The 23407-nt window shown below is 41.5% G+C and overlaps 1 protein-coding gene across 16 annotated transcripts in view; it reads left to right on the top strand.

Annotated features, from left to right (window-relative positions):
• The window catches only part of VPS8 (VPS8 subunit of CORVET complex), a 275359-nt gene that overhangs the window by 47106 nt on the left and 204846 nt on the right, over window positions 1–23407 (top strand). For 13 of the 16 annotated variants that reach the window (XM_049881052.1, XM_049881032.1, XM_049881060.1 and 10 more), the window contains exons 2-5: window positions 10251–10520; window positions 11748–11816; window positions 18428–18558; window positions 20495–20588. In XM_049881052.1, coding sequence (XP_049737009.1) covers window positions 10368–10520; window positions 11748–11816; window positions 18428–18558; window positions 20495–20588 — 447 coding nt within the window. In that variant the 5' untranslated portion in view covers window positions 10251–10367. Of the gene's footprint in view, window positions 1–8190; window positions 8383–10250; window positions 10521–11747; window positions 11817–18427; window positions 18559–20494; window positions 20589–23407 lie in introns of all 16 variants that reach the window. The other 3 variants (XM_049881042.1, XM_049881017.1, XM_049881006.1) reach the window with 1 other exon arrangement.

Below are 23407 nucleotides of genomic sequence, written 5' to 3'. Positions count from 1 at the left end.
AGAGACGTAGTTGTCTGTGAGAATTCTTTTCACAGCTCCAAGGGAATAGTATGCTGATTATCCCTCATGTATTTCCTTTGTTCCTGGACACATCATCAGCAGATGGATGTTTTCCATCTTCTAGAATATTGGGCTGTCTTGGTGATCACTGAAATTCTTAGCTGTACCCCAGTAACCTTTAAAGCTGTCCCATAGACATCTCAGTCGTTGTGAAACCAAATGTCGGTTACACGTGTGAAAGAAAAGTAAGGCCTTTTGAACTTAGCGAAGCATACATTTATTCTGAGTTTCACAAAGTTTAGCTATCCTCTTCTCTTGACCGACTGCTTCAGGTGTTATCTGTACGTATGTGTAAGATTAAAGTGTACCTGTTCTTAACTGAATCTCGAATGAATGTTTGAATACCTTCATTCTGTATAACATTATTAAACCGCATGCTGTGTTCTGGCATGGTGTCGTGTGCAGTTGAGTAGATTCCGGCTCATAGTGATCCTACAGGACAGAGTAGAACTACCCCATAGGGTTTCCTAGCCCGAAACCTTTATGGGAGCAAACTGCCAGGTCTTTTCTCCCACGGAGCTGCTGGTGGGTTCGAACTGCCCACCTTTCAGTTGGTAGCTGAGTGCTTAACCACTGCACCACCAGGGCACCTTTGTTCTAGCATGGAACTACGGATTCGCTTGGATATCACTGGTGTGAATTTCTTAGGTTTACTCTGATTGCAGTCAGACTTTTTGTTTCAAGTGACAGAAACTCAGTTCAAACGAACGTTAAGCAAAGAGGGATTTCTTGTCTCCATACCCGGGAAGGGCTGGGGTGTGACTACATCCAAGGCCTCCAGTGATGTCCTTGTATATTCCTTCCCCTCTCCAAGGGGAAGCCTGATTCTGTCCTGTATTATAAATGCATGAAAGACATGGTGTAGTGCTTAAGAGCTGGGCTGCTAACCAGTTCGAATCCTCCAGCTGCTCCTTGGAAACCCTATGGGGCAGTTCTGTTGTGTCCTGTAGGGTCACTATGAGTCAGAATTGACAGCAGCGGGTTTCTGGTTTTGGTAGGCAGCCTCCCTGTTATATCATCTGAGCTTAGGTGCCCCAGAGTAAAGAGAAAATGCCTGCCTTCAGTGTTTGATAAATCCCAGGGAAGGACCCTGAGTGGCCAGGCCTCTGTCTTGTGTCTACTCTTGTGTTTGGGCTGTAGGGTACCCTGATTGGTCAGAGTGGAGGAGGTTTGGTTTCTTAAGGGAAGTGTGGTGATGCTGCTGCACTGTTACTGTCAGGGGGAAAAGGGATGTGCTAGGGTAAGCAGCAGATGTTCGTTACAGTTACTTCTTTTTCTTTTTTTTTTTAGAAAATTGCTCAGAGTAGTTTTTCTTTTCCTTTGAAGTTAAACTCTTGCTTCATTCATTTTTTTACCCCCTCCAGTCTGGACTCTTGCAACATTCTTTCAATAGTAATTCTTCTGGAGATACTATTCTCTATTTCTTCAAGCACAGGTGGCAAAAGGACTCTCTTCCTACCACTGAGTAAGGCTTGGAGCTCTGGTAGCGCAATGGTTAAGAGCTCGGCTGCTCACCAAAAGGTTGACATTTCACATCCACCAGCCACTCCTTGGAAACCCTATGGGGGAGTTCTGCTGTGTTCTGTAGTGTTACTATGAGTTGGTATTGACTCAACAGCAGTGGGTTTAGGTTTTTGTGTGTGTGTAAGGCTATGTATTTATTTCCTTTACATTCTGTGGGCCTTGTGTATACTTAGCTACCTCAGTCTTTCAAATCTTTATTTCATCTTCCTTTCCCATTTTTTTTTTTTAATTGTGCTTTAGGTGAAAGTTCACAGAGAATATTAGTTTCTCATTAAACAGTTAATACACAAATTGTTTTGTTACATTGGTGCCAACCCCATGGTGTGTCAACACTCTCCCCTTCTCCACCCTGGGTTCCCTGTTTCCATTCGTCTAGTTTTTCTGTCCCTTCCTACCTCCTTCTCGTCTTTGCTTTTGGGCTGGTGTGCCCATTAGTCTCGTATACATGGTTGAACTATGAAGCATGTCCTTCATGTGTGTTATTATTGGCCCTGTAGACCCATCTGATCTTTGGCCGAAGGGTGAACCTCAGGAGTGACTTCAGTACTGAGTTAAAGAGGTGCCCAGGGGCCATATCTTGTGGTTTCTCCAGCCTTTGTCAGACCAGCAAGCCTGGTCTTTTTGTGTGTGTGTGTGTGAATTTGAATTTTGTTCTACGTTTTTCTCCCACTCTGTCCAGGATTCCTCTCCTGTCTTTGCATCTCGCAGTCTGTTCTCTTTAACCTTCTTGCCTGCTGTTTAATTCTTCCGTGCATAACTTTCACGTTTGGTGTGAGACTATTGTATAGTGGTGAAGAAATCCAGGGGAGTCAGTTACGCTACGAAAACAAAGCTTCCAGTGGTAATTGGCATCTATTGTTTCCTCTGGGTGCCCTGGGTTCCACGCCATCCATATCACAAGTCTGTGATAACCCCACAGACCCCTGGACAGTCCGGTGGCTTTCTGGGATGTTTTAACCATAGTCGGATTTGTTCCTCTGCAGCTCAGCAAGAAGCTTCCTCTTACAAGGAAAAAAAAAATTAATAAGTTTCCTTTGACTCCACATCCTCCTTGATACCTAATCCAGTGAAACCGAGGTGACAGTTCAAACTGATTGGAAAAAACCCACGGCCGTCGAGTCGATTCTGACTCCTCATGACCCCACAGTGTTTCCAAGGCCATAAATCTCTATGAAAGCAGACTGCCACATCTTTCTCCCTCGGAGCCGCTGGTGGTTTTGAAGCACCAACCTTTCGGTTAGCAGTCGATCACTTTAAAACTAATTGGAAGGCCACCATCTATTCAGCCATAGTTGAGTGAAATCCTATCTTCTGTGCATTGAACTTACAAGAATTCAGGTATACCAGTTCAGTGAAGAAGAAAAGGAAACATATCTCATCCTACACAAGACCCACACTTCTAGGAGGAGTTCTCTGGGGATAGGGTGGGCCTTTGAAGGAAGAGTCTCCTAATAGGGATTGTTGGAAGCTGGAAAGAAGTGGTGAATTTTTTTCATTTCACTTTTTACCTCATACACATATTGATATAAAATGAGTGAATAATATTAGAGTTTATACATAATACAGGTATTTTTAGACTTAGTTCTTGTCACTATTCTCTGTATTGTGGTAGAAGATTAGAGTTTTCTCAAATGGGGGCTTCTGGAGGGTCGTATCTGACAGTTCACAGTGGTGACTTAGCACCGTCGACACAGGTCTCATGCATCCTTCTCCTCCCACTTTTTTGCTTAACGTTTGTTGTTCTGCATATGTTCCCTAAATGTTAAATTACCACTCTTCTCATAATATTGGACATTTACCAAGATGAGAGAAACAAAGAGGTTTGGGAGTTTTTATAGTGACAGCTCCAAGCACTGGGAGTATGATTGCCTAAGCGCCCGCATTCTTGGAAAGAAACTCAGGGTCAAGTATCGCAGTTCACCCTGGCATGTAGGGAGGTTGCATCTCACACAGGGTCCGTGCACAAAGTCCACGAGTGAGGTGTGAATTGAGAACCCTCAAAGTACCCTTAAAAACCACTTGGGAAGGAGTCACGTTGGGAGAGTGACGTGTGGGTTCTCAGGAAGTCCTTCATGGCCAGTGCCTGCTCCACTGTTGGAACAACGTGCTTGCTGCCTGTTCTTTTCAGCCCAGATGAAGCGGATGGCTTGTGTTCAGTTGGCCTGTTGTATGAGGCATGCAAAGACAGAGACTGACCATAGCGCAGCAGATTTCCATCTCCCACGCTGTGCTTGCTCACTCTGGAGCACACAGTTTTTATGTGAAATGGTAGGCAGAGTCTCCGGCATTATGTGAATCATGTCTTTTTTTCTCATTCCCTTTGCTGAAGATGAATAGTTGTATTCTTGTAGATTGGATGTACGGCACATTTCCAGTGTTGTCCTCTCGGCCTATAGGCTGAGTTAATGTAAGAGAGCGTGAAATGTTGGAAGTTGTGGAGTTTGCGCCATGTTATCAATGAGCTGAAGGAACATACAAAAAAAAAAAAAAAAGAAATCAATCTTTGGGATTTAAAAAAATCTCACTTACCTAGAAGTGAAGAATGGAACTTGCGCAGTTGGGAGGCTTTTTGGGGTAGAATGACTAACCATATCTTATACTGAATGACCAGAGCTGCTATTTGAGGCTCTGGAAGTCAGCGATGCAGTGTTGCTTGACTGCTTATCGAAGGGGGAGACGGATGTATGGACGGATGAATGGATGGATGGATGGACGGATGAACGGATGGATGGATGGATGGGTTGATTTCCAAATGTGCAGTTAGGCACTGGGAATACCATGGTGAACAAGGCAGATCTTGTTTTTACTCTCATGGAATCTGCATTCCAGTTTGGGGTGGGAGGAGTGGTTCAGCCATTGAAGAAGTGATTGCAAGCATGATGTATGCTATAAAGGAGGAGAACATTGTCATGGGTGACTAGTAACAGAGAACCCAGCCTTGTCAATCAGGACAGAAAAGGCTTTTTTGAGGGAGCGAAGTCTCAGTTGAGGCCCGAAGCATGAATATGATATGCAGTGTTCACAAACTTGATTACATAAAAGTAGAGCCCAGTTATAACTTGGCTTATTACAGCATAGGTTCCTGTATCCCGTGAGTCCAAAAATATCCTCTGAAGCTTAATTACAGGTAATAAAACTCTGATAAATTTAATATGTGACACAGGTGTTATTCCTGTCTTCATATCCTTGTGTTAATCAGCAGATACTTACTGAATGTCTACATAGCTTTGTAAGTCATTGAGCCCTGTGATGTGGAGTGTACAAAGAAGCATGGCTCCATTTTTATTGTATAACCTGTTGCCGTTGGGTTAATTCTGACTCATGGTGACACCAGGTGTGTCAGAGTAGAGTTGTGCTCCAAAGGGTTTTCAATGACTGATTTTTTGGGGAAGTAGATCACCAGGCTTTTCTTCTGAGGCACCTCTGGTTGGACTCAAACCACCAACCTGGTTAGCAGTAGAGCTGCACCACCCAGGGACTCCTTTCATTGTATAGTTGGGGAGAAAAGACATAGTCACATGTTAAATTAACTAATCAAAATGGAAAAAATGCCATGCCATTGTTTAGAGAAAATGTACATTTTGCATTCAGGATGGTTAGGGAGGGAAGAAGTCATAGGCAGATCTGATATGAATGGCTTCCAGAAGGAAGGAAGGAAAGAGCCTAGATAAGTGGAGAGGACAAGGAAAGGGAAGGTGAACCGGCAGGAGCAGAAATGGAGGGAAGGCGGAAGCCATTCCTGAGGGACCCTGAATGCAGATGGTAAGTTTAGTGTAAAAGTAGGCATGGTCAGCTCATATGATGTCTGGAATTAGAATTTGAAATTTTATCTTGTTGGCGTTGGGGGGAGCCCTGGTGGCTCAGTGGTTAAGAGCTCGGCTGCTAATCAAAAGGTCAGCAGTTCGAATCCACTAGCCAGCTGCTCCTTGGAAACCCTATGGGGGCAGTTCTACTCTGTCCTATAGGGTCACCGTGAGTCGGAATCGACTCAATAACAGGTTTGGTTTTTGGTTTAGGTGTTGGGGAGCTGTTAAAAATGAGTCCATTTAGGAAGGAAGCATAATAGAAAACTAACAGAAGTTAACCCTCTGTTGTGTGTTTGTCATCGTTTTCTTCACAAGACAGAAGAAAACAAAAAAAGGGAAGAAGAGAAATACTTGGCCTGGGAAGGACAGAAACAAAGTCAACATGTAACATTGTTTCCCTGTCATGATTTTCTGATCTCTTTCTGGGGATACTCACTTTTAGGAGGGAAACAATGTCAGATTGTTAGATAGGATACTTGAACTTGAGAACAGCTGGGAATGTTTACCAAGGTAAAAAATTGGTAAACGAGCTCTAAATTAACCTGGCTGAAGCTGGCTCACATTCTAGAGTTCCGATTCGTTTGGCTGGTGCCATAATGGGGTCACTGATGTTTAAGTGGTACATATCTTTTTTTTTTTTTTTTAAGTCCTTGAACCTATTGTTAATTGGCTGGAAAAATTTAAGAGGGAATAAAATAAATAACCTTGGGAATTATCAAGATGTCAGCTAATCTTAAATCAACTTTTAAAACACTAGTTTATTAGCACTCAGAAGAGGATAACACTGGATAATCTTGATTCTGTGACATGTACTTCCTATCAGATTAATCTGATTTTGCTCTAGGAGAGACTAAGAAACAATCGATCGATGTCCCCTAGTGTATTGCCTTCAAGTACTATTTGGCGTGGCATCCCCTTGAAAATGTAAAAACACTAGATCATGTGACGGTTGACTGAAGAACTAGTTGTACAATTGCATCTCAAGAGGAAATTATTGGTAGTTCATTGCCAGCGTTTGTACTGGGATGGCACTCAAGTGAAATCTGAACATAGTGTCTGCGTCGAGTGTGTCAGATTGAGTGTCATATATTAAGCATTTCATCATTGGTCTGTATGTTGGAATGAAGAACTTGCTCAATAAATATTTGGGCAATACCAATTGACGGGGAAGGGCTAGTATTTCAAGAAAGTTAGGGATGTGCTCGGAAAGGAATTAAATGAAATTTGGTAGTGTCATTGTTTCCATTGCTGTCATAACAAATTACCATAAACTTAGTGGCTTAAAACAATACAACCTTATCATTTTATAGTTCTGTAGGTCAAAATCTGACGCAGATCTCACTGGGCTAAATTCAAAGTGTAGGCAGGAAGGGCTGTGTGCCTTTCTGGCGACTGTAAAAGAAAATCCATTTCCTTGCCTTTTCTAGCCTCTAGAGGCTGTCCTGGATCCTGGGCCCCTCCCTCCATCTTCAAAGCCTGCAACATAGTATCTTTCTGAACCTGCTTCCTTGTAACATCTTTTTCTCTCTGTGATCCTCTTCCACTTTTTAAGGACTCATACGATTACATTGGCCCCACCTGGGTAATCCAGGGTAAGCTCCCCATCTCAAGGTCGCATTTAATCACATCTGCAAAGTCCTCTTTTGCCGTGTAAAGTCACATATTCACAGGTTCCAGGGATTAGGACTTGGACATCTTTGGGGACGATATTCTGCCTACCATAGGTTCAGTCAGGAGAGGTGGGTGTCCAGTGACACGTAGTAGGTGTTTAGTTAGTGTGTGTTGAATGAGTGAGGAATCTTTTTTTTCACCTTTTCTGCAGAATGGAATGGGGCTAGGTTGTGGGGGGAGTTGGATCAGCCTTATTAGTCATTGTTTAGAGAACAGTGGAAATGGCTTTTCTTCACCGATTCCACTTTAACAAATCCTGGTGAAGGGGTGAGGGACTCTGGCCATCTCATGCAGTCACTGTTAATAGGGCATTTTTGACTGACAGCCTCCACCAAAGCCACATGGTTTGAAGGAGCCCTTCCCAGAACCAAAGGTCAAGAGGTCTGTTCTGGGCAAACAACATGAATGTCGACAATATTCCATCTTATAGATATGGGATAGAGGGGCTCAGAAACGTAAACAGATTGAGCAGAGTCACAGATAAGAACTGGTAAAGTCCATATTCAAACCTGATTTTTAATTGACTCTAGCTTGTATTCTTTCCACTTAGCCACCACATCACATCAGTGAAAGGAGGTCAGGAAGTGAAGGTTGGAAATGGAGTAGGGTAGTCTGGTAAGATGATGGTCTTCCTTTAGAGAATGTTTGTTCTCCTGAAACTTCTTTAGTGTGACATTGGTGTCACAGATGCTCAGCTTTTTATATAGCCCCGAGAGCCTCTTACTTATCCCACATAGCGATAGGAAAAAAAAAAAAGATTGTTTTCCTCTCTGGGTTATTTTGGAAAGACAAATGAGAAATATGAAACAATTTTGAAGATTATGAAGCATTTAAATAAAAGTTTTCATTGTGTAGTGGTTAAGAGTTCAGGCTGTTAACGAAAGGGCGGCAGTTCAAATCCACCAGCCACTCCTTGGAAACCCTATGGGGCAGTACTGCCCTGTCCCATAAGGTCGCTATGAGTCAGAATCAACTCAGTGGCAATGGGTATAGTCTTTTCTACTATTTTTGAAAAATGCATAAGAATAAAAATAAGTGTTCTTTAGATCCACTGAACGTGAAGTGGATTGTACCTGTCTATTTTTTTTATAAGTATACATTAACTAATTGGTTGAATTTTTTTTCTTAGAGGTACAGATAAGCATGAAAGACTTTAGCAGGAAGTCATTTGTCATGAACCAGCTCAGTCTACTTTGAAGAAAGGCATATAAGTGTTAATATTGCTACTGCAACTGACTCATTGGGAAAGAAGTGATACTTTAGTACCTGATGTTGGAACTACGAACGGTGCCAGATGAAGAATGCCATCAGTTATGTCTTTGTAGGACCGAGCATGGGGCTGGGGGGCGGGGGGCGGGGGGCGGGGGGGCTTCTCTTCTTCAGCATGTGAAAGAAATTAGCCTGTGTTTTTTTTTTTTTTAGTGTACCAAATGTATCAGCATGTACTAGGTAGAAAAGTTCGTTTCAACTCTTGAAAAATCAGTTTTTGAGTCCACATTTTTTACACATTGTAGATATTAATTCTTTTAACATGATAAAAACGAACCATGGAAAGAAGTGAAATTAATTATAGGAATTTAAAAAATGAGCTTAATTAGATAAAATTGTCAGTGAGCTTTGGGCATGTTGTTAAAAAAAATAAAGCAACAATTAATTTTCAGCTGCCTTCGAAAAAATTAGTCATTCCAATGGCTCAGTGATTGTCAGCATTTTTTCTCTCGGCACTTCACTAAGGAGTTATATGTAATCAGAGAACCTCACTTTGGAAGCAGGGGGAGTGTTGGTGATAGGTGGTCTCGGAGGGCAGAAGATAGTTTGGAAAAGCTTTCCACTGTGAGTTACTGCTAGGTGTTGGGTACTGTGGAAAACACGTAGTCTATAAAAATAACTTTTGTTTTTATAATCAGTATTGCTATAAACCAAAACCAAACCAAGCCCATTGCTGTCGAGTCAATTCAGACTCATAGTGACCCTATAGGACAGAGTAGAACTGTCCCATTGGGCCTCCAAGGAGTGTCCGGTGGGTTTGAACTGCTGACGTTTTGGTTAGAAGCTGAGCTCTTAACCACTGTGCCACCAGGGCTCCAGTATTACTATTGTTGTTGTTAGGTGCTGTTGAGTCGGTTCTGACTCATAGCGACCCTATTGGATGGAGTAGAACTGCCCCTATAGGGTTTCCAAGGAGCAGCTGGTGGATTTGAACTGCCGACCTTTTGGTTAGCAGCCGAGCTCTTAACCACTGCGCCACCAGGTCTCCAGTATTATTCTAGCATTGTTTATGTTCTCACGTTTTTGTTTCTTCAGTCTAAACAGGCAAAGCTAAGTAATGTTGGATTTTTGAAAAGTTTGGTCACTTGTAGCCTAATTGTAACCCAACTAAAAAAACATTGAAAAGCAAAATTAATATTAAACATATTGTTTTATTCTGAATATATTTTTAGTTTTCTAGAAATGACAATTTTTCAAGGAAATCAAAAATTAATTTTTGTATAGTATAGCATTGTACCATTCTGAGCTGTGAAATGTACAAACATTTGCATATATTTTCATTTTTCTTTAGTATTTCAATTTCCTCCTAAAACGTTCATGTTTCTCTACGCTTAGCTTTCTTTCTAGAGATCTGTGGTAGGCTGTGGAGTTATTTTATCCTGGGGTCATCCTTGCTTCCCTTAGGAGATCTGAGACCTTGATTTGCTGTTAAATGACTGGGTGTCTGTTCTGGGCTCTCTGCCTACACTAAGCTCCCCAAGAGATCTGTGGCCTTGTGTGGACGCCAGAGATGAGACTGGTCCATACACCTACCTCCAGGGGAACCAGAGAGTCACCCTGAGGTTTGGGAATGGGAGGCAGGGGTTGACTGAAGCTTTTGGCCCCAGTGTACTGTTAGGCACATAAATCTATTGGTACCAGTGGGTCTACTGGCTGAACTCATTCCAACTCTACCACCAGTTCTGTGGCCTTGGGTAGTGGGCCACTTCCCAGACCCTATGCGTCTGAGTTAGGTGTTCCCATAGAAACCCCCTCGCCATATTATACCCTGTGCCCTGGTATTGATTTCTCTTTGCCTGTAATCAGATGACTGAACGATTAATTTGTTTCCATGGGAAGTCTGACCAAATAAGTCTTTGGAATGTCCAGTTGACAAGGAGGAAATCCAAATAATATATGTATTTTTTTTTTTTTGAAAAGAGATCATCATTCAGGTTATTGTGACCTAAACCCAACCAACAAAACGGAAAAAAACAAACAACAGCAATTAAAAAAACCTTGATTTGAATCGACTGAATACAATTATTAGAAGTAAGTATGGAAAATGAACCAGACCATGAAAATGTGGAACAGAGTCTTGGTGCCAAGACCGCTGAAGAAGAACTGAATAAGTCTTTCGGTCTAGAAGCTTCACTTTCAAAATTCTCCTACATAGATTTGGATAAGGAATTGGAGTTCAGAAACGACCTGGTAAGGATTTCAACATTTTGTCAAGTGATGATATTTAACCAAAGTATTCTTTAGAGTATGTTTTATGACCCAGAAGAATCTCAGTCTGTCATTTGTACATGGATTAATAGGAGTCTATGTAGTGTTTTGTGAGATAAAATCACCATTTCTGTAGTTCATTGCAGTTTCTGAAACGTGTTCTCATTTGACCCTCACAGCTCTCATACCACTCTGTAAAAATCCATCTTACAGATGAGGAAACCACAGCTCAGCTGTGATAAATGACTTCTCAAGGTCATAGAGCTCGTGGTAGGTTTAGAATTCATATGTTGCACAGTGATTTCCCCCCTTGATTTGACACTAATCGGTAGGTTTTGGTGACTGTGAGAATATTTAAAAACATTGCTTGACCTCATCGTCTTTCACTGTAATTTATGAAGTAACCAAGGAGTGTAAACCTTTTCATATTGCTTATGACCTGTATCTAAACTGAAAAAATTCGGCGTTGTCGTAAGCCATGCTGTTTTGTCACGTTTAAGAAAGCAAATGCAGAAGTCCTTTAACAGAATCTCTCTGGAAAGGCTGTCAGAATGATGCAAAGAAACCAAAAACCAAATCCACTGCTGTTGAGTTGATTCCAACTCATAACAACCCTCTAGGATAGAGTAGAAGTGCTTCATAGTGTTTCCGAGGCTGTAAATCTTTACGGAAGCAGACTGCCACATCTTTCTGTCATGGGGTGGCTGGCAGGTTCGAACCACTGACCTTTTGGTTACCGGGCAAGTGCTTTCACCACTGTACTACCAGGGCTGCTCCAGAACGGTGCAGTCAGTGTGTATTTGTCCTTGATAGTCACCGAATGTGTGGATAGAAAAGGAAACATTTCTGCAGCCTTTGGACCTGACCCTTGTTACCATGGATTATTGAGTTGACTGTATGGTCCGATTGGAGCCCTGGTGGTGCACCGATTAAGAGCTCGGCTGCTAACCAAAAGGTCGGCGGTTCACATCCACCAGCCACTCCTTGGAAGTGCTATGGGGCAGTCCTACTCTGTCCTATAGGGTTGTTATGAGTCGGAATCGACTCGATGGCAACGGGTTTGTTTTTTTTTTTTTTTTGGTTTGGTATAATCAGATTCGTGGTACGTTTATCTCTTAATTGATAATGTTTTTAATCACTTAAAGCACTGTCACAGTTATAAGGGGGGACACATGCTTATGTGAGCGTTAATTTCCATTCTCTGTTTAGATTGATGACAAGGAGTTCGATATTCCTCAAGTTGACACTCCTCCAACACTGGAAAGCATCCTAAACGAGGTAGGGATATGTTAGTAGTCACTCATTTTGTAGCACTGATTCTAATATTTGTGGGTTAGTCATAGTATATGTAATCTGGATCCATGCCATCTGATATGGAATCTACTGGTTACATGTGGCCTATTTAAATTAATTAAAACTAAATAAAATGAAAACTTCAATTCCTGAGTCACACAGGGCACATGCCAAGTACTCTGTAGCCACAGGTGGCTAGAGACCACCAGAGTGGACCATTAGATACGGAATATTTCCATCACTGCAGAAGGTTCTGTTGGAGAGCACTGGTCTAGATTGTAAGTTTCTCAAGAGCAGAAACCGTGTTTTTTCATTCTTAGAATCTCCATGCCCAGCCCAAAGCTTGGTACATAGTAGATTTAAAAAAATAGGTTTTATTAAGTGAATTAAAATGTTAGTTTGTTACTTTTGAGGTTTGTATTCTATGTTAGTGATGGTAATGATTAATTAGTTGACCTCTACCAGTTCCAGTGATTTTCAAGTAGCTTTTTTCATCCTCTGATAGTTGCGGTGAGCATTATCACCCTTTTCTATGAAGAAAACAAAGCTTCCAGAGTTTCTTTTATGAGTACCACCTCTCCTAAAAAGTATTTCAGAGTTTTGAAATGGTGGTGTTGTTCCCTGAATTGGCAGATCGTAACGACTTTTATAAAGGAACTTTGTGAGAGTCAGAGGTTGGTGAAGTATACCATTTTTATGTACCCCGCATCTGGAGACTGCTCTTCAACCCAGTCTTCTTGATCTTTTAAAAACTTGCTTAAGACGCCCCTTGCAGGTATTAGCTTCTAATTTGAGAAAAACTTTTCTATGTATAAACCTATTTCAGATCAGCCGTTATCTTTTCAAAAAGATAAGTATACAAAGTTTCCCAAACAAAATTGCCCAAAGCTCCAAATGAGTTGGGCCTCTGTGTTTATTACTTCTTTACCTACACTTCTAGGGGATAGCCAACACTCAGTAGGATGCAAATGACTTTCTCTGTGAATTCTATCTTGTGTTTTTCTTGTATGGCTTTGATTTCTATTTTTTCTACCAGTTTGATGTTGCCGTTACTTTGAACGTATCGCTGTTTTTAACTTCAAGAATGTTCTGTGTCCTCTGGGTTCAGACTCAGGCATTTTTAGTTTCGATAAAAAAGACTTTGGCTCATGAAAGAATATCCTGTGACAGTAAAGTGTCCTTTATTTTTTCCTTTCTAATATAGAGAAAATCTTCTATTTCCCCAACTTGGTGGGAAGATTAATTACAGTAGATTTTGTTAACATGGCCTTGATCACATCCTCATTCACTACCTCATTCAAATCAATCCTCATTTCAATTATTTTACCAAGTGTGGAATAAATTAATAGTCTTTGAGGACTGTGTACAAAGCCCTGTTTGGCTATGTTTACCTAATATTGGCAAAGAAAATAAAGCTCAGATGAGTGAGGCTGTAGCTCACAATGAAGGAAAAGTTTCCTTGCCCAATTTACTTATCGGCGAGTAACAGTAAGTACAGTCCTTGGTTGTTTTCTCAGAAGACAGAATTGTTACCATTCTCAACAGTGATCTGGGTACCTACCATAGTGTATTTAGGTGCGGTGTCAGGTGTTAGGGTTATAAAACACTGTATGACTGTCTCTGTTGTTGAGAGAGAAGTGGGCTTGGAGATTGGCCAGCCTTCACACCTGCAGGGAGCTAGGCAGGTACATATGTGAAAGAAAAAATACTGTAAGTTGTAGGATGTTATGAATACACAGAGAGGAAAAGTGTTAAAATGATTTACAAATGAAAAAATCAGAAATAGACGGTGTCAATAAGCCCTTGCTCCAGAATATGTGGTGCTTATATATTTCTTTAATATCCATTCATGCCAGCCTGAGGGAGGCTGGGAGGAAATGGACATCTAAGACATTTTAAAGGATGGAACATTAGAGATTACTGAGACATCCTAGGTCTCAGAATTTAGGGTATGAAATAGTGTGACTAGACTTGGTCATCCATTGAGACTGCTGCCTCTGAGGTTTTCAACTCTGAAAGTCTGTTTTCTAAGCATAGCCTCCCCCCCCCCGCCCCCAATTTCTCTTACTTCCGTTAAACCTGTTTTTTGACTTGTTCAAGTCTCTTGACCCTTCCTCATCTCCTGGGCTCTGAGAGTGGTGCTGGGTGTACTTCAGTCCTGTTACTGGATCCTGCAGCCAGAAATTTCTGTTGAACTTGTTACTGAAGTGAAACATACATGCAGAAAAGTACACAAATTGGTGAGTTTGCATAAACGGAGCACTGTACAATCAGCAGCCAGGTGAAGAAACGGAGCACTGCTAGCACCCTCAAAAGCGTCTCTAGTGCCATCTTCAGTACCCAGCCTTAGGGTAATCACTGTGCTGACTTCAACCAACGTTGATTAATTTGCCTGTTTTGAAGTTTTTATAAGTTGAGTTATGTAATATGTACTTTTGTGTGCCTGGCTCATGCCCATCAATACTGTGTTTTTAGATTCATTCGTATTTTTGTGTTTAGTTGTTTATTCTTCCCAATGCTGTATAGTATTCTGTATGAATGTACCATTATTTAGTCATCATATTGTTGATGGCGTTTGTGTTGTTTCCAATTTCTGGCTACAATGAAAAGTGCTCCTGTGCATATTCTTGCCTGCGTCCTTTGGTGTCCTTTGCACAGACACATTTCTGTTGGGTATATACCTAGGAGCAGAATTGCTGTCATCAGATACGGGTTTGTTCAGCTTTAATAGATACTGCCACAGTTTTTTCAAAGTGGCTGTATCAATATATACTTCCAACAGCAATATTTGAGAGTTCTGGCTACCATATCCTTGCCAGCTTTTGATACCTTCTGTCTTTTTTACTTTAGCCATTTATTCTTATAGGTGTGGTGGTTCCATATCATGGTTTTAATTTGCATTTTCCTGAAGACTGATGAAGTTGGGCACCTTGACATATGTTTTGGCCATTTGGCTATCTCTTTTGTGAATTGCCTTTTCATGTTTTTGCCCATTTTTTATTGACTTGTCTTTTTTAAACTTATTTATAGGAGTTTGCTATATGTGTTGGATACAAGCCCTTTATTAGATATATGTAGTGAAAATTTCTTCTTCCATTCTGTGGGTTACCTTTTCACACTATTAATGTTTTTTTTTGATGAACAAATGTTCTTAATGTTAATATAAAAAAACCCAAAACCAAACCCATGGCCATTGAGTTGATTCTGACTTATAGTGACCCTATATATTCCAGTTTATTATGTTTTTCTAGTAGGGTTAGTGTTTTTTGGGTCCTGTATGAGAAAATTTTGCCTTTTGCAAGGTCCCGATGTGGTGTCACTTTTGTATAAAAAAGATAATCACATGTTGCGTGTCTAATTAATTGGCCTGCCTGTCAATACTTGCCCCAATGTCACATTCAGTTAATGATTGAGATTTTATAGCAGGTCTTGATATCTAGTAGTTTCCAATCTTCCAGGTTGACTGTTGTGCTTGGCTGTTCTTGGTTCTTTGCATTTCCATGCTTATCAGTTTATCATTTTACACATGTGGGCATGCACATGAACCAGCTAGGATTTGATAGGATTATTTAGACTTTACATACTAGTTGGGGGAGAATTGACATCTTTATTGAGGAGCCAATAATTTTAAATTCAATTTTATTGATATCCCCTGTTCTCTTTTTCCTTCACTTTTTTTTCTTTCATCTACCCTATTAGCCCAAAACCCAGACTTAACTGAGCTGATCTGTTTTCTAGAATTTTGTTCCCAGGCTGCTTAAGAAAATCAAATAAGAGTCTGATTGACTCTCTTGTTTAAGACCTTGGTACTGTTCTGCAGTACTTACTTCTGAATCATTTCCTTTCCCTTTCCCTACAGCAATTGTTCCAATCTTTTATGGCTCTCAAGTAGCACAACTTCTTGCCAGTCCTAACCCTGTTCTTAGCAGAATTCTAAGTGTGGAGATATCTGAAAAACAGAAATATGGGCCTAATCTCAAGAGAAATGTTGACACTGAAGACATGGATTTTGGGGGTCATTGGCATAACACGCTATGTGAAGCCATAGATACAGATGAGCTTGCTCATGGAGGAAGTACATGAAGTAGGTAGAGAACTAAGAATGGAACCCTGGAGAACAACAGCATTTAAAGGTTGGGCAGAAGAGAAGCTAGAGAACGTGGCTGATGGGAAGAGGCCACAGTAGTTGGAGGAGAACCAGAAAAGAGAAATGTCCTGGAAACCAAGAGAAGAGAAAGGTTCAAGAAGTAGGAAAGGGTCAATAATGACACATAGAAGACAAGAGCATGCAAACTGAAAGTAGGCCAGTGGATTCGGCTAGTAACTTCAGCAGTCTACTTAAGTAGATTGCAATGGGTGGGAAAAGTGGAGATCTTCAGAGTAGAGTACTCTCCCGGGAAGACTGATGGAAATGGTAAGGTAGAAGGTCATCCAGCTGAGAGAGAAGGTAGGATCAGAGCATTCTTCCTTGACATCTGTCACTCAGAGTCAACACGTAGGCTCCTTAGTCTGTTTTGTCTGCTATTCCTTCTGCTTTCTTATCTCTCTTAGTGGTATCACCTTTTGCCTTGTTGCGCTAGCTGGAAACCTTGGAATCTTCTTTGACTTCTCCCTTATTCCTCCTTTCCCCCCATTTAAATGGTAACCTAAGGAAGGACTTTTTTTTTTTTTAATTGTGCTCTAGGTGAAAGTTTACAGCTCAACTTAATTTCTCATTCAAAAATTTAGGCACATAATGTTTTGTGACATTGGTTGCAATCCCACAATGGGACAGTGCTCTCCCCCTTTCCACCCTGGGTTCCCTGTGTCTATTTGTCTAGTTCCTGTCCTTTCCTGCCTTCTCATCTTGCTTTTGGGCAGCAGTTGCCCATGTGGTCTTGTATATTTGATTGAACTAGAAGCACATCCTACACGTGTGTTGTTTTATAAGGCTGTTTAATCTTTGTCTGAAAAGTGGGTTTCGGGGGTGGTTTCAGTTCTGGGTTAGCAGAGTGTCCGGGGTCCATAGTATCGGGGTTCCTCCACTCTCTGTCGGGCCAGTAAGTCTGGTCTTTTTTCATGAATTTGAATTCTATTCTGTATTTTTCTCCTGCTCTGTCTGGAGCCCTCTGTTGCTATCCTTGTCAGAGTGCTCAGTCGTGGTAGCCAGGCACCATCTAGTTCTTCTGGGCTCAGGTTGCTGGAGTCTCTGATTTGTGTGGTCCTTTAGTCCTTTGGACTAGGATCTTCCTTGTGTCTTTGGTTTTCTTTTTTCTCCTTTACTACAGATGCGATGGTACCGGTAGATGTATGGTAACTAAGGACTTTTGATTTTGTCTCAGTAATGTCTCTTTTGTCTTTCCCTCTCTCAATTTCTTACGCTGCGTTACTAGGCTGGACTCTCCTCTCTTTCCTTGATATCACAGTAGGTCTCCTCCTGGTTCTTAGTAGCCTCCTTTCTCCAGTCTATCCCCCTACCTCATCCATTCGTTATACTGCCCACTTATGTTTCTAAGACATGGTTCCCATCATGTCTCACCACTTCTTAAAAATCTTAGTTGCCTTCCCACTGTCTACTATATAAAAAAAATAATAAATTCATTAAATTAGTACTATGTGCCAAGGAGCCCTGGTGGCACAGTGGTTAAGTGCTCAGCTGCTAACTGAAAGGTCAGCGGTTCAAACCCAGCAGCTACTCCACGGGAGAAAGATGTGGCAGTCAGCTTCCCCAAAGATTAATCTGTTGCCATCGAGTTGATTCCAACTCATAGCGACCCTGTAGGACAGAGTAGAACTGCCCCATAGGGTTTCCAAGGAGCGGCTGGTGGATTCGAACTGCTGACCTTTTGGTTAGCAGCCGAGCACTTAACCACTGCACCACCAGGGCTCCTCCACCTTGGAAATCCTATGGGGCAGTTCTACTCTGGCCTATAGGATCCCTGTGAGTCAGAAACTGTTGGATGACAATGGGTGTGATGTACGGGTGACTATATGCCAGGCATCGTACTATGCCCTGGGAATGCAGTGATGGACAAGTTAGAGACGGACCCTGCTGTCACCTAGCTTAGTGGAATATAAGGCTTTTTATGGTTTGGGTCCCAGCTTTTCTTTCTAGGATCATTCAAAGCTCCTACTCCTGTACTCCAGCCATTGCAGGCAACTTCCTTTTCAATAGGCAGAATACGTACTATGAAATCAACGTCCTGGCGCCTGCTCTTCCCCACCCAGAATGCTTTTCTTCTGTCTCCTTGTCGTGTACTGTGGTTGGTGACATTTATTTCCTTCTAGTTAGTCATTGGCTGTTAACTAGTAACATGTCTATACAGATTTGGATTTTTTGAGATATTCTGCAGCTAACAATAGTCTGCATAACTGCTTCTGCTTCTTCCTGTAAGAAAGAAGTTCTTGGGGGAAACTCTTTGTAGAGAGAGAGCCTATCTAGGGTTGAAATTTAATTCTAGTAATTCTATTTTACATCTCTTTTTTCAGTAAGAATGCATGGAATAAAGGTGAAAACCAGAAAAAATGCTTGAGTGTTTCAGAGAAAGCTATCAGTGCCTATCTGACTTTTCCCATAGAGTATTTTGGAATTACTGATCCATATTCTTCCCGTTTAGACTGATGATGAAGATGAGTCTTTTGTCCTCGAGGATCCTACATTGTTAAACATTGATGCTATCGATTCTCACTCCTACGATACTTCCTCTGTGGCAAGCTCAGACAGTGGCGACAGGACCAACTTGAAAAGGTACCAAACCCAAAACCAAACCCAGTGCCGTCGAGTCAATTCCGACTCATAACGGCCCTACAGGACAGAGTAGAACTACCCCATAGAGTTTCCAAGGAGCGCCTGGTGGATTCGAATTGCTGGCCCTTTGGTTAGCAGCCGTAGCATTTAGCCACTACGCCACCAGGGTTTCCTTAAAAAGGTAAGTGGTCATTAAATCACATTGTCACAGGGTTGAACCGTTGGATCGTTTAAAATGTAAATACCTCATTATAGTATAACGTGGTCTGCTGGAGCCCTGCATGGGATGTACAAGGCCCACTTGGGTGGACATGATTATTTCCCTAAGGATTTTGGCACTGTTGAGGGAGGGCACAGAAGGGTGAGTACCGTGACCACTGTCTCCTGCACGCCTCATATGAAGCCATCATAATAGCCGGGGACTCCTGGGAGCAGCAGAGCCCCTGCAGAGAGCTGGCATCTGCAGCATCTGTGGTGGGAACACGGAGCTTGGTTCACCTCACCCTTCTGTTCCCTGCATGCCTCACCCCCGGTTTAGGGTCAACTCCAGCATGCTTTCATCCCCTTGGAGCGGGTTCAGAGGAGAGCCACTAAGATGATGAAAGATTTGGTAAAAGGACTCCTAACCCAAAGTAACCCCATTTTGGCTGCTTTTCACCTTCTGAATTCTTGGAGAGAACATGAAAAGGAAAGAGAAGTGGAGGAAGCATAATGAAAATGCTTTATTGAATTCATGTGTGACTTTAATGTTGCTAACGTTGTCTGTGTATTTTCCCCCTCCTTTTTACATTTTGCCTGTATGAGTGCTGTGGGTTGTCAACTCTTGTGGGGTAGGGGCCGTCGCAGGGTATGTTAACCTACATATCACCAAGGTCTACAGATAGAGAAGTTCTTTTGATATCACGACCACTCCCTGCTTCAAAGATGATAGCTTCTTCTTGTAACTCTCACAGTACAGGCAAGCCTCATTTCACGGCATCGGTGTGGACCCTGCTTATCATTTTGATCTAATCTCCAAGCACTCCCACCTCCATCCTCCCAGACCGTGCCTTTACGACTGTGTATTCAGTGCTCCACAGACACACTGTGCGCCTTCACGTCTTCATATTTCTGCTCAAACTTTTTTGTTGTCTGTGTGACTTCTAGTGGTCCATGGAGGCCAACTGCAGAATCCTCTCTTTTCTGTAGCTGTCGCTGGTATTCCCCCTAATAAACAGGATTCGGCTTCTCTTCATTTCTATTTCTACAATGCTTTATTCATACTTCTAGTCTAACGTTTATCCTTTACGAGTTACTTACTTATCAGTCCCTCTAGCTAGGTGCTGAGGTCTTCCAGAGTGGGACCCACAACTTCCTTGTCTTTGTATCCTTAGTGCATACTTTAATCTGGAACCAATAATGTTTGGTAAAAAATTATTTTTTGAACAATGGTAAGTGGGATAAGTGAGAGGAGCCCTTGGTTGGAGCAGCAGGGAGGAGAGCGTTGGAAGGCGGTTGGTTGAAGGAGGGGCAGAAGGTTATAGACAGGAGAAGGGCAGGAAGGTGGGCGAGGGCAAGGAGGAGGGTCATGGCAAAGTGGACGTAGGGTGGGAAGAGTGTTCTATAGATAGCATTCTGGGGAATGGTAGAACCATTGCTCCGTTTCTTGAGGTGGGCAAGGAAAAGTTTGAATCAGTGGAAAAGGAATGGCGATTTTACTCATTTTCCTGCGTTTGCTTCTGGGGTTCAGAGTGGGCTTTAGTGCAACATCTGAGTGTGGGACGTTAGGCTCTTTGTACCTCTTTTCAAAACAGATAACAAATTATATACGGTGTTGTTTTCCCCATTTCTTATTCTTACGTGTTCTTTTCTTTCGAAGTGTTGGGCCCCCGCCTTTTTTCAAGTTTTTTTTTTTAATCTGTTCTTAAATGTTTTCCTTTTTTTAAATTTTTATTAGGAAGAAGAAATTACCTGATAATTTTTCACTCCATGGATCAGTTATGCGACATTCACTTTTGAAGGGAATTTCTGCCCAGATAGTGTCTGCAGCTGTAAGTATTTTGTTCTTTTCCCCAGCTTTATAACCTGTAATGGCAGAATGAAGTAGAAATGAGCATAAAGCAAAGCACAGCACTTCTTTTGACCCCCAGGCTTAAGAAACATAGAATCTGGCTTTCATGGTTTTCATGTGATTGTTTTTAACTTGGAAGACATGGCTGCACATTTTGATGTAGAAGTCAGTGCAGCCATGAACATAAGGGTCTGCTCAGAGTATCGGGTATGCCTGAATGAAATACGGCAGCAAGCCTAAAAGAAACACTATCTGCCTTTCCTTTGGATTCCTTTCCAGTTTAGTTGCCGTCTTGTGTATTTGGTTTAGGTAGAGTGCTTGGTTCTTTTAGTATTTTCACATGGAGAAATAATTGGTCAGAATCTTTTTACAACCAAGTAGTTTTTATAATTCACCCGAGTCTTTTCATGTACCTTATTTTAATTACTCTTATAATTTTGAAAGTAGGTAAAGCCATATCCTATTCTGCAAATGAAGAGACAGGCTCAGAAAGGTGATATTAACTTGTCTTACGTGCCTTAGCTTAAAGGTAGCGAAGCAGATACTTGAAATTAGGCTTTTGGCTCCAGGTCTCGTGCTTCTTTGTTGTGAAAGGACAAGTACTGGTGAATGTTGCCAGTGCAGAATTGCTGCAAGAGAATATTTGTGGCCTTTTTTGAAAATGACTCAGAACACTGGGTTATGCTAAAAATACTTAATAGTTTATCAAGACAGTAGACACTGATTCTGGAATGTTTTTATGAAACTTTCCTTTGGCTTTAAAGCCCTCAGGTTTTTGTTTTTTTCCTTATTGTGTTTTGGGTGAAAGTTTACACAGCAAATTAGGTTCCCATTTAACGATTTTTATACACATTGCTCCATGACATTGGTTACAATTTCTGCAATGTGTCAGCTTTCTTATTGTTTCCATTCACTTTGTTCTGTATCAAAGCCCACAGTTTTATGTACATTCAGTTTTAGTTTTCTGAACTCGATGTATAGATCCTGTATATAATAATAATATGCCCTGGGAACTTCGATGTGTTTTTTTGTTCTTTTCATGGAGCTTAATTGGTATTTTGCATGCCCAATTTGGACATGAAATAAAGGTTTTGATTTTTCAAAAGGCTGAGAGGTTGATATGGGAGTGACATCCAGACACCCCACGTACGTTGCCATTTGCTCGTTTCCCAGCGAAGGCCCTTATTGCTGATCCCATTCAAAAACAACCAACCAAAAAATAAAACAGAACCCCCCAAAAGTCTGTTCATTATGGGCAGTTGGCATATCGTGGCCCAGCTTGTATATCGTGAAGCCATGTTAAATAGAGAGCTGGCCGTGCCATTGGGGAGCCCCGGGCAATTGTCCGTCCTCCTTTAGGTGGAGAGTAACTTAGATTTGTGGGAATGGGAACCACCTGTTGAGGATTCCATTGCCATGACGTTCTCTGAATTTAATCCTTATATAGGTGATGAAATTCATTCCTTTCAAAATCAAGATGAACCAGAACAGTCATTTGAGCCACCTGTGCAGTTTTAAAAATATTTTGAATAATAGAGACTGAGCTAGAACTGAGACACTGAACAGTGATGAGATAAATCTGTTATTTAAAAGGCTCTCTCTTCCCTCTTGAAGAGGAGGGAAAAATTCTAATCAGTCCCAGAGTGTTTGCATTCTGCTCTTATTGCACTGCCATGGCTGAGCTCCTTTGGTATGTTAAAATGAAAACTGCTTTTCCTTCGACAGTCATACTTGGCCTTCTAAATCTTGGATTACCAGCTCCATTTAAATTGTATGCTTTTCTGTGATGGTTGGTTTAGTAACATGTAAAGCTAGTTACGTATCTGGGTCTCTCCCCTGGATAGTCAGTCAGTAGAGCCGTCCACCATGTGAAGGGTGATGCCGTTAGGGCCGCCTAGGGCTTTGGACAACTTTGGAGACCACGCATGGCAGACGCTTAGGAAAGATGATGCTTTGGGAGTTGAGTCTCATTGTTTAATTTTGGGACCCTCTTCAAAACAATGGGACATGTGACTGTATTTTAAATTAATTCAAGTTAATTTTTTAAGGACCTTCATCATTTTTATGATCAACCTAAGATTAATAGAGATACTTTTGGGCAGTGTTTTTTTTTTTCCCCCAAAGCGTGTCTAATGCATAAGAATCTCCTAGGATAAAAACCAAAAAAACCCAAACCCGTTGCTACTCAGTTGGTTCCAACTCATAGCGACCCCATAGGACAGAGTAGAACTGCCCCATAGGGTTTCCAAGAAGCAGCGGTGGATTTGAACTGCTGACCTTTTTTGGTTAACAGCTGAGCTGTAAACCACTGTGCTACCAGGATTCCTCTCCTGGCATAAACTTATTGAAATGCAGATTCCCAGGCACCACACCAAACCTCCTGAACCTGAATACCTAGCAGTGTAGCATAGGGTATCCCAGGTGATTCTAATTCACTCCCTCTTTTGAGAACTACTACCCAAAGATGTAGCAATGTAAATAAAGGTAGTCCCCAACTTAAGATGGGATTCTGTTCTGATGACTCTGTTACAAGTCTGTTCTGACTTAAGTCAAATACCTGTTTTTAAATTTTTTTTAGTTTTCATTATTACCGCCTTTTATTATGCGTATATATAAGTCTGACCTTTATTCGTCTTTGGGGGTTAGAAGCATTACATATAAACTTACAGATACATTTTAACATTGTATGTAGTACATACTACTAACGATAAGATGTTAAAGAAAAACTCACAACAGACGGTTGTAAGTGCAGCTTGTCATAACTCCAGTGTGTCCTAAATTGGGGGCCTACCTGTACCA

This window comes from Elephas maximus, chromosome 1 (genome assembly GCF_024166365.1).
Source record: "Elephas maximus indicus isolate mEleMax1 chromosome 1, mEleMax1 primary haplotype, whole genome shotgun sequence".
NCBI lineage: Eukaryota > Metazoa > Chordata > Mammalia > Proboscidea > Elephantidae > Elephas > Elephas maximus.
This window is presented reverse-complemented; position numbering and strand designations above follow the sequence as displayed.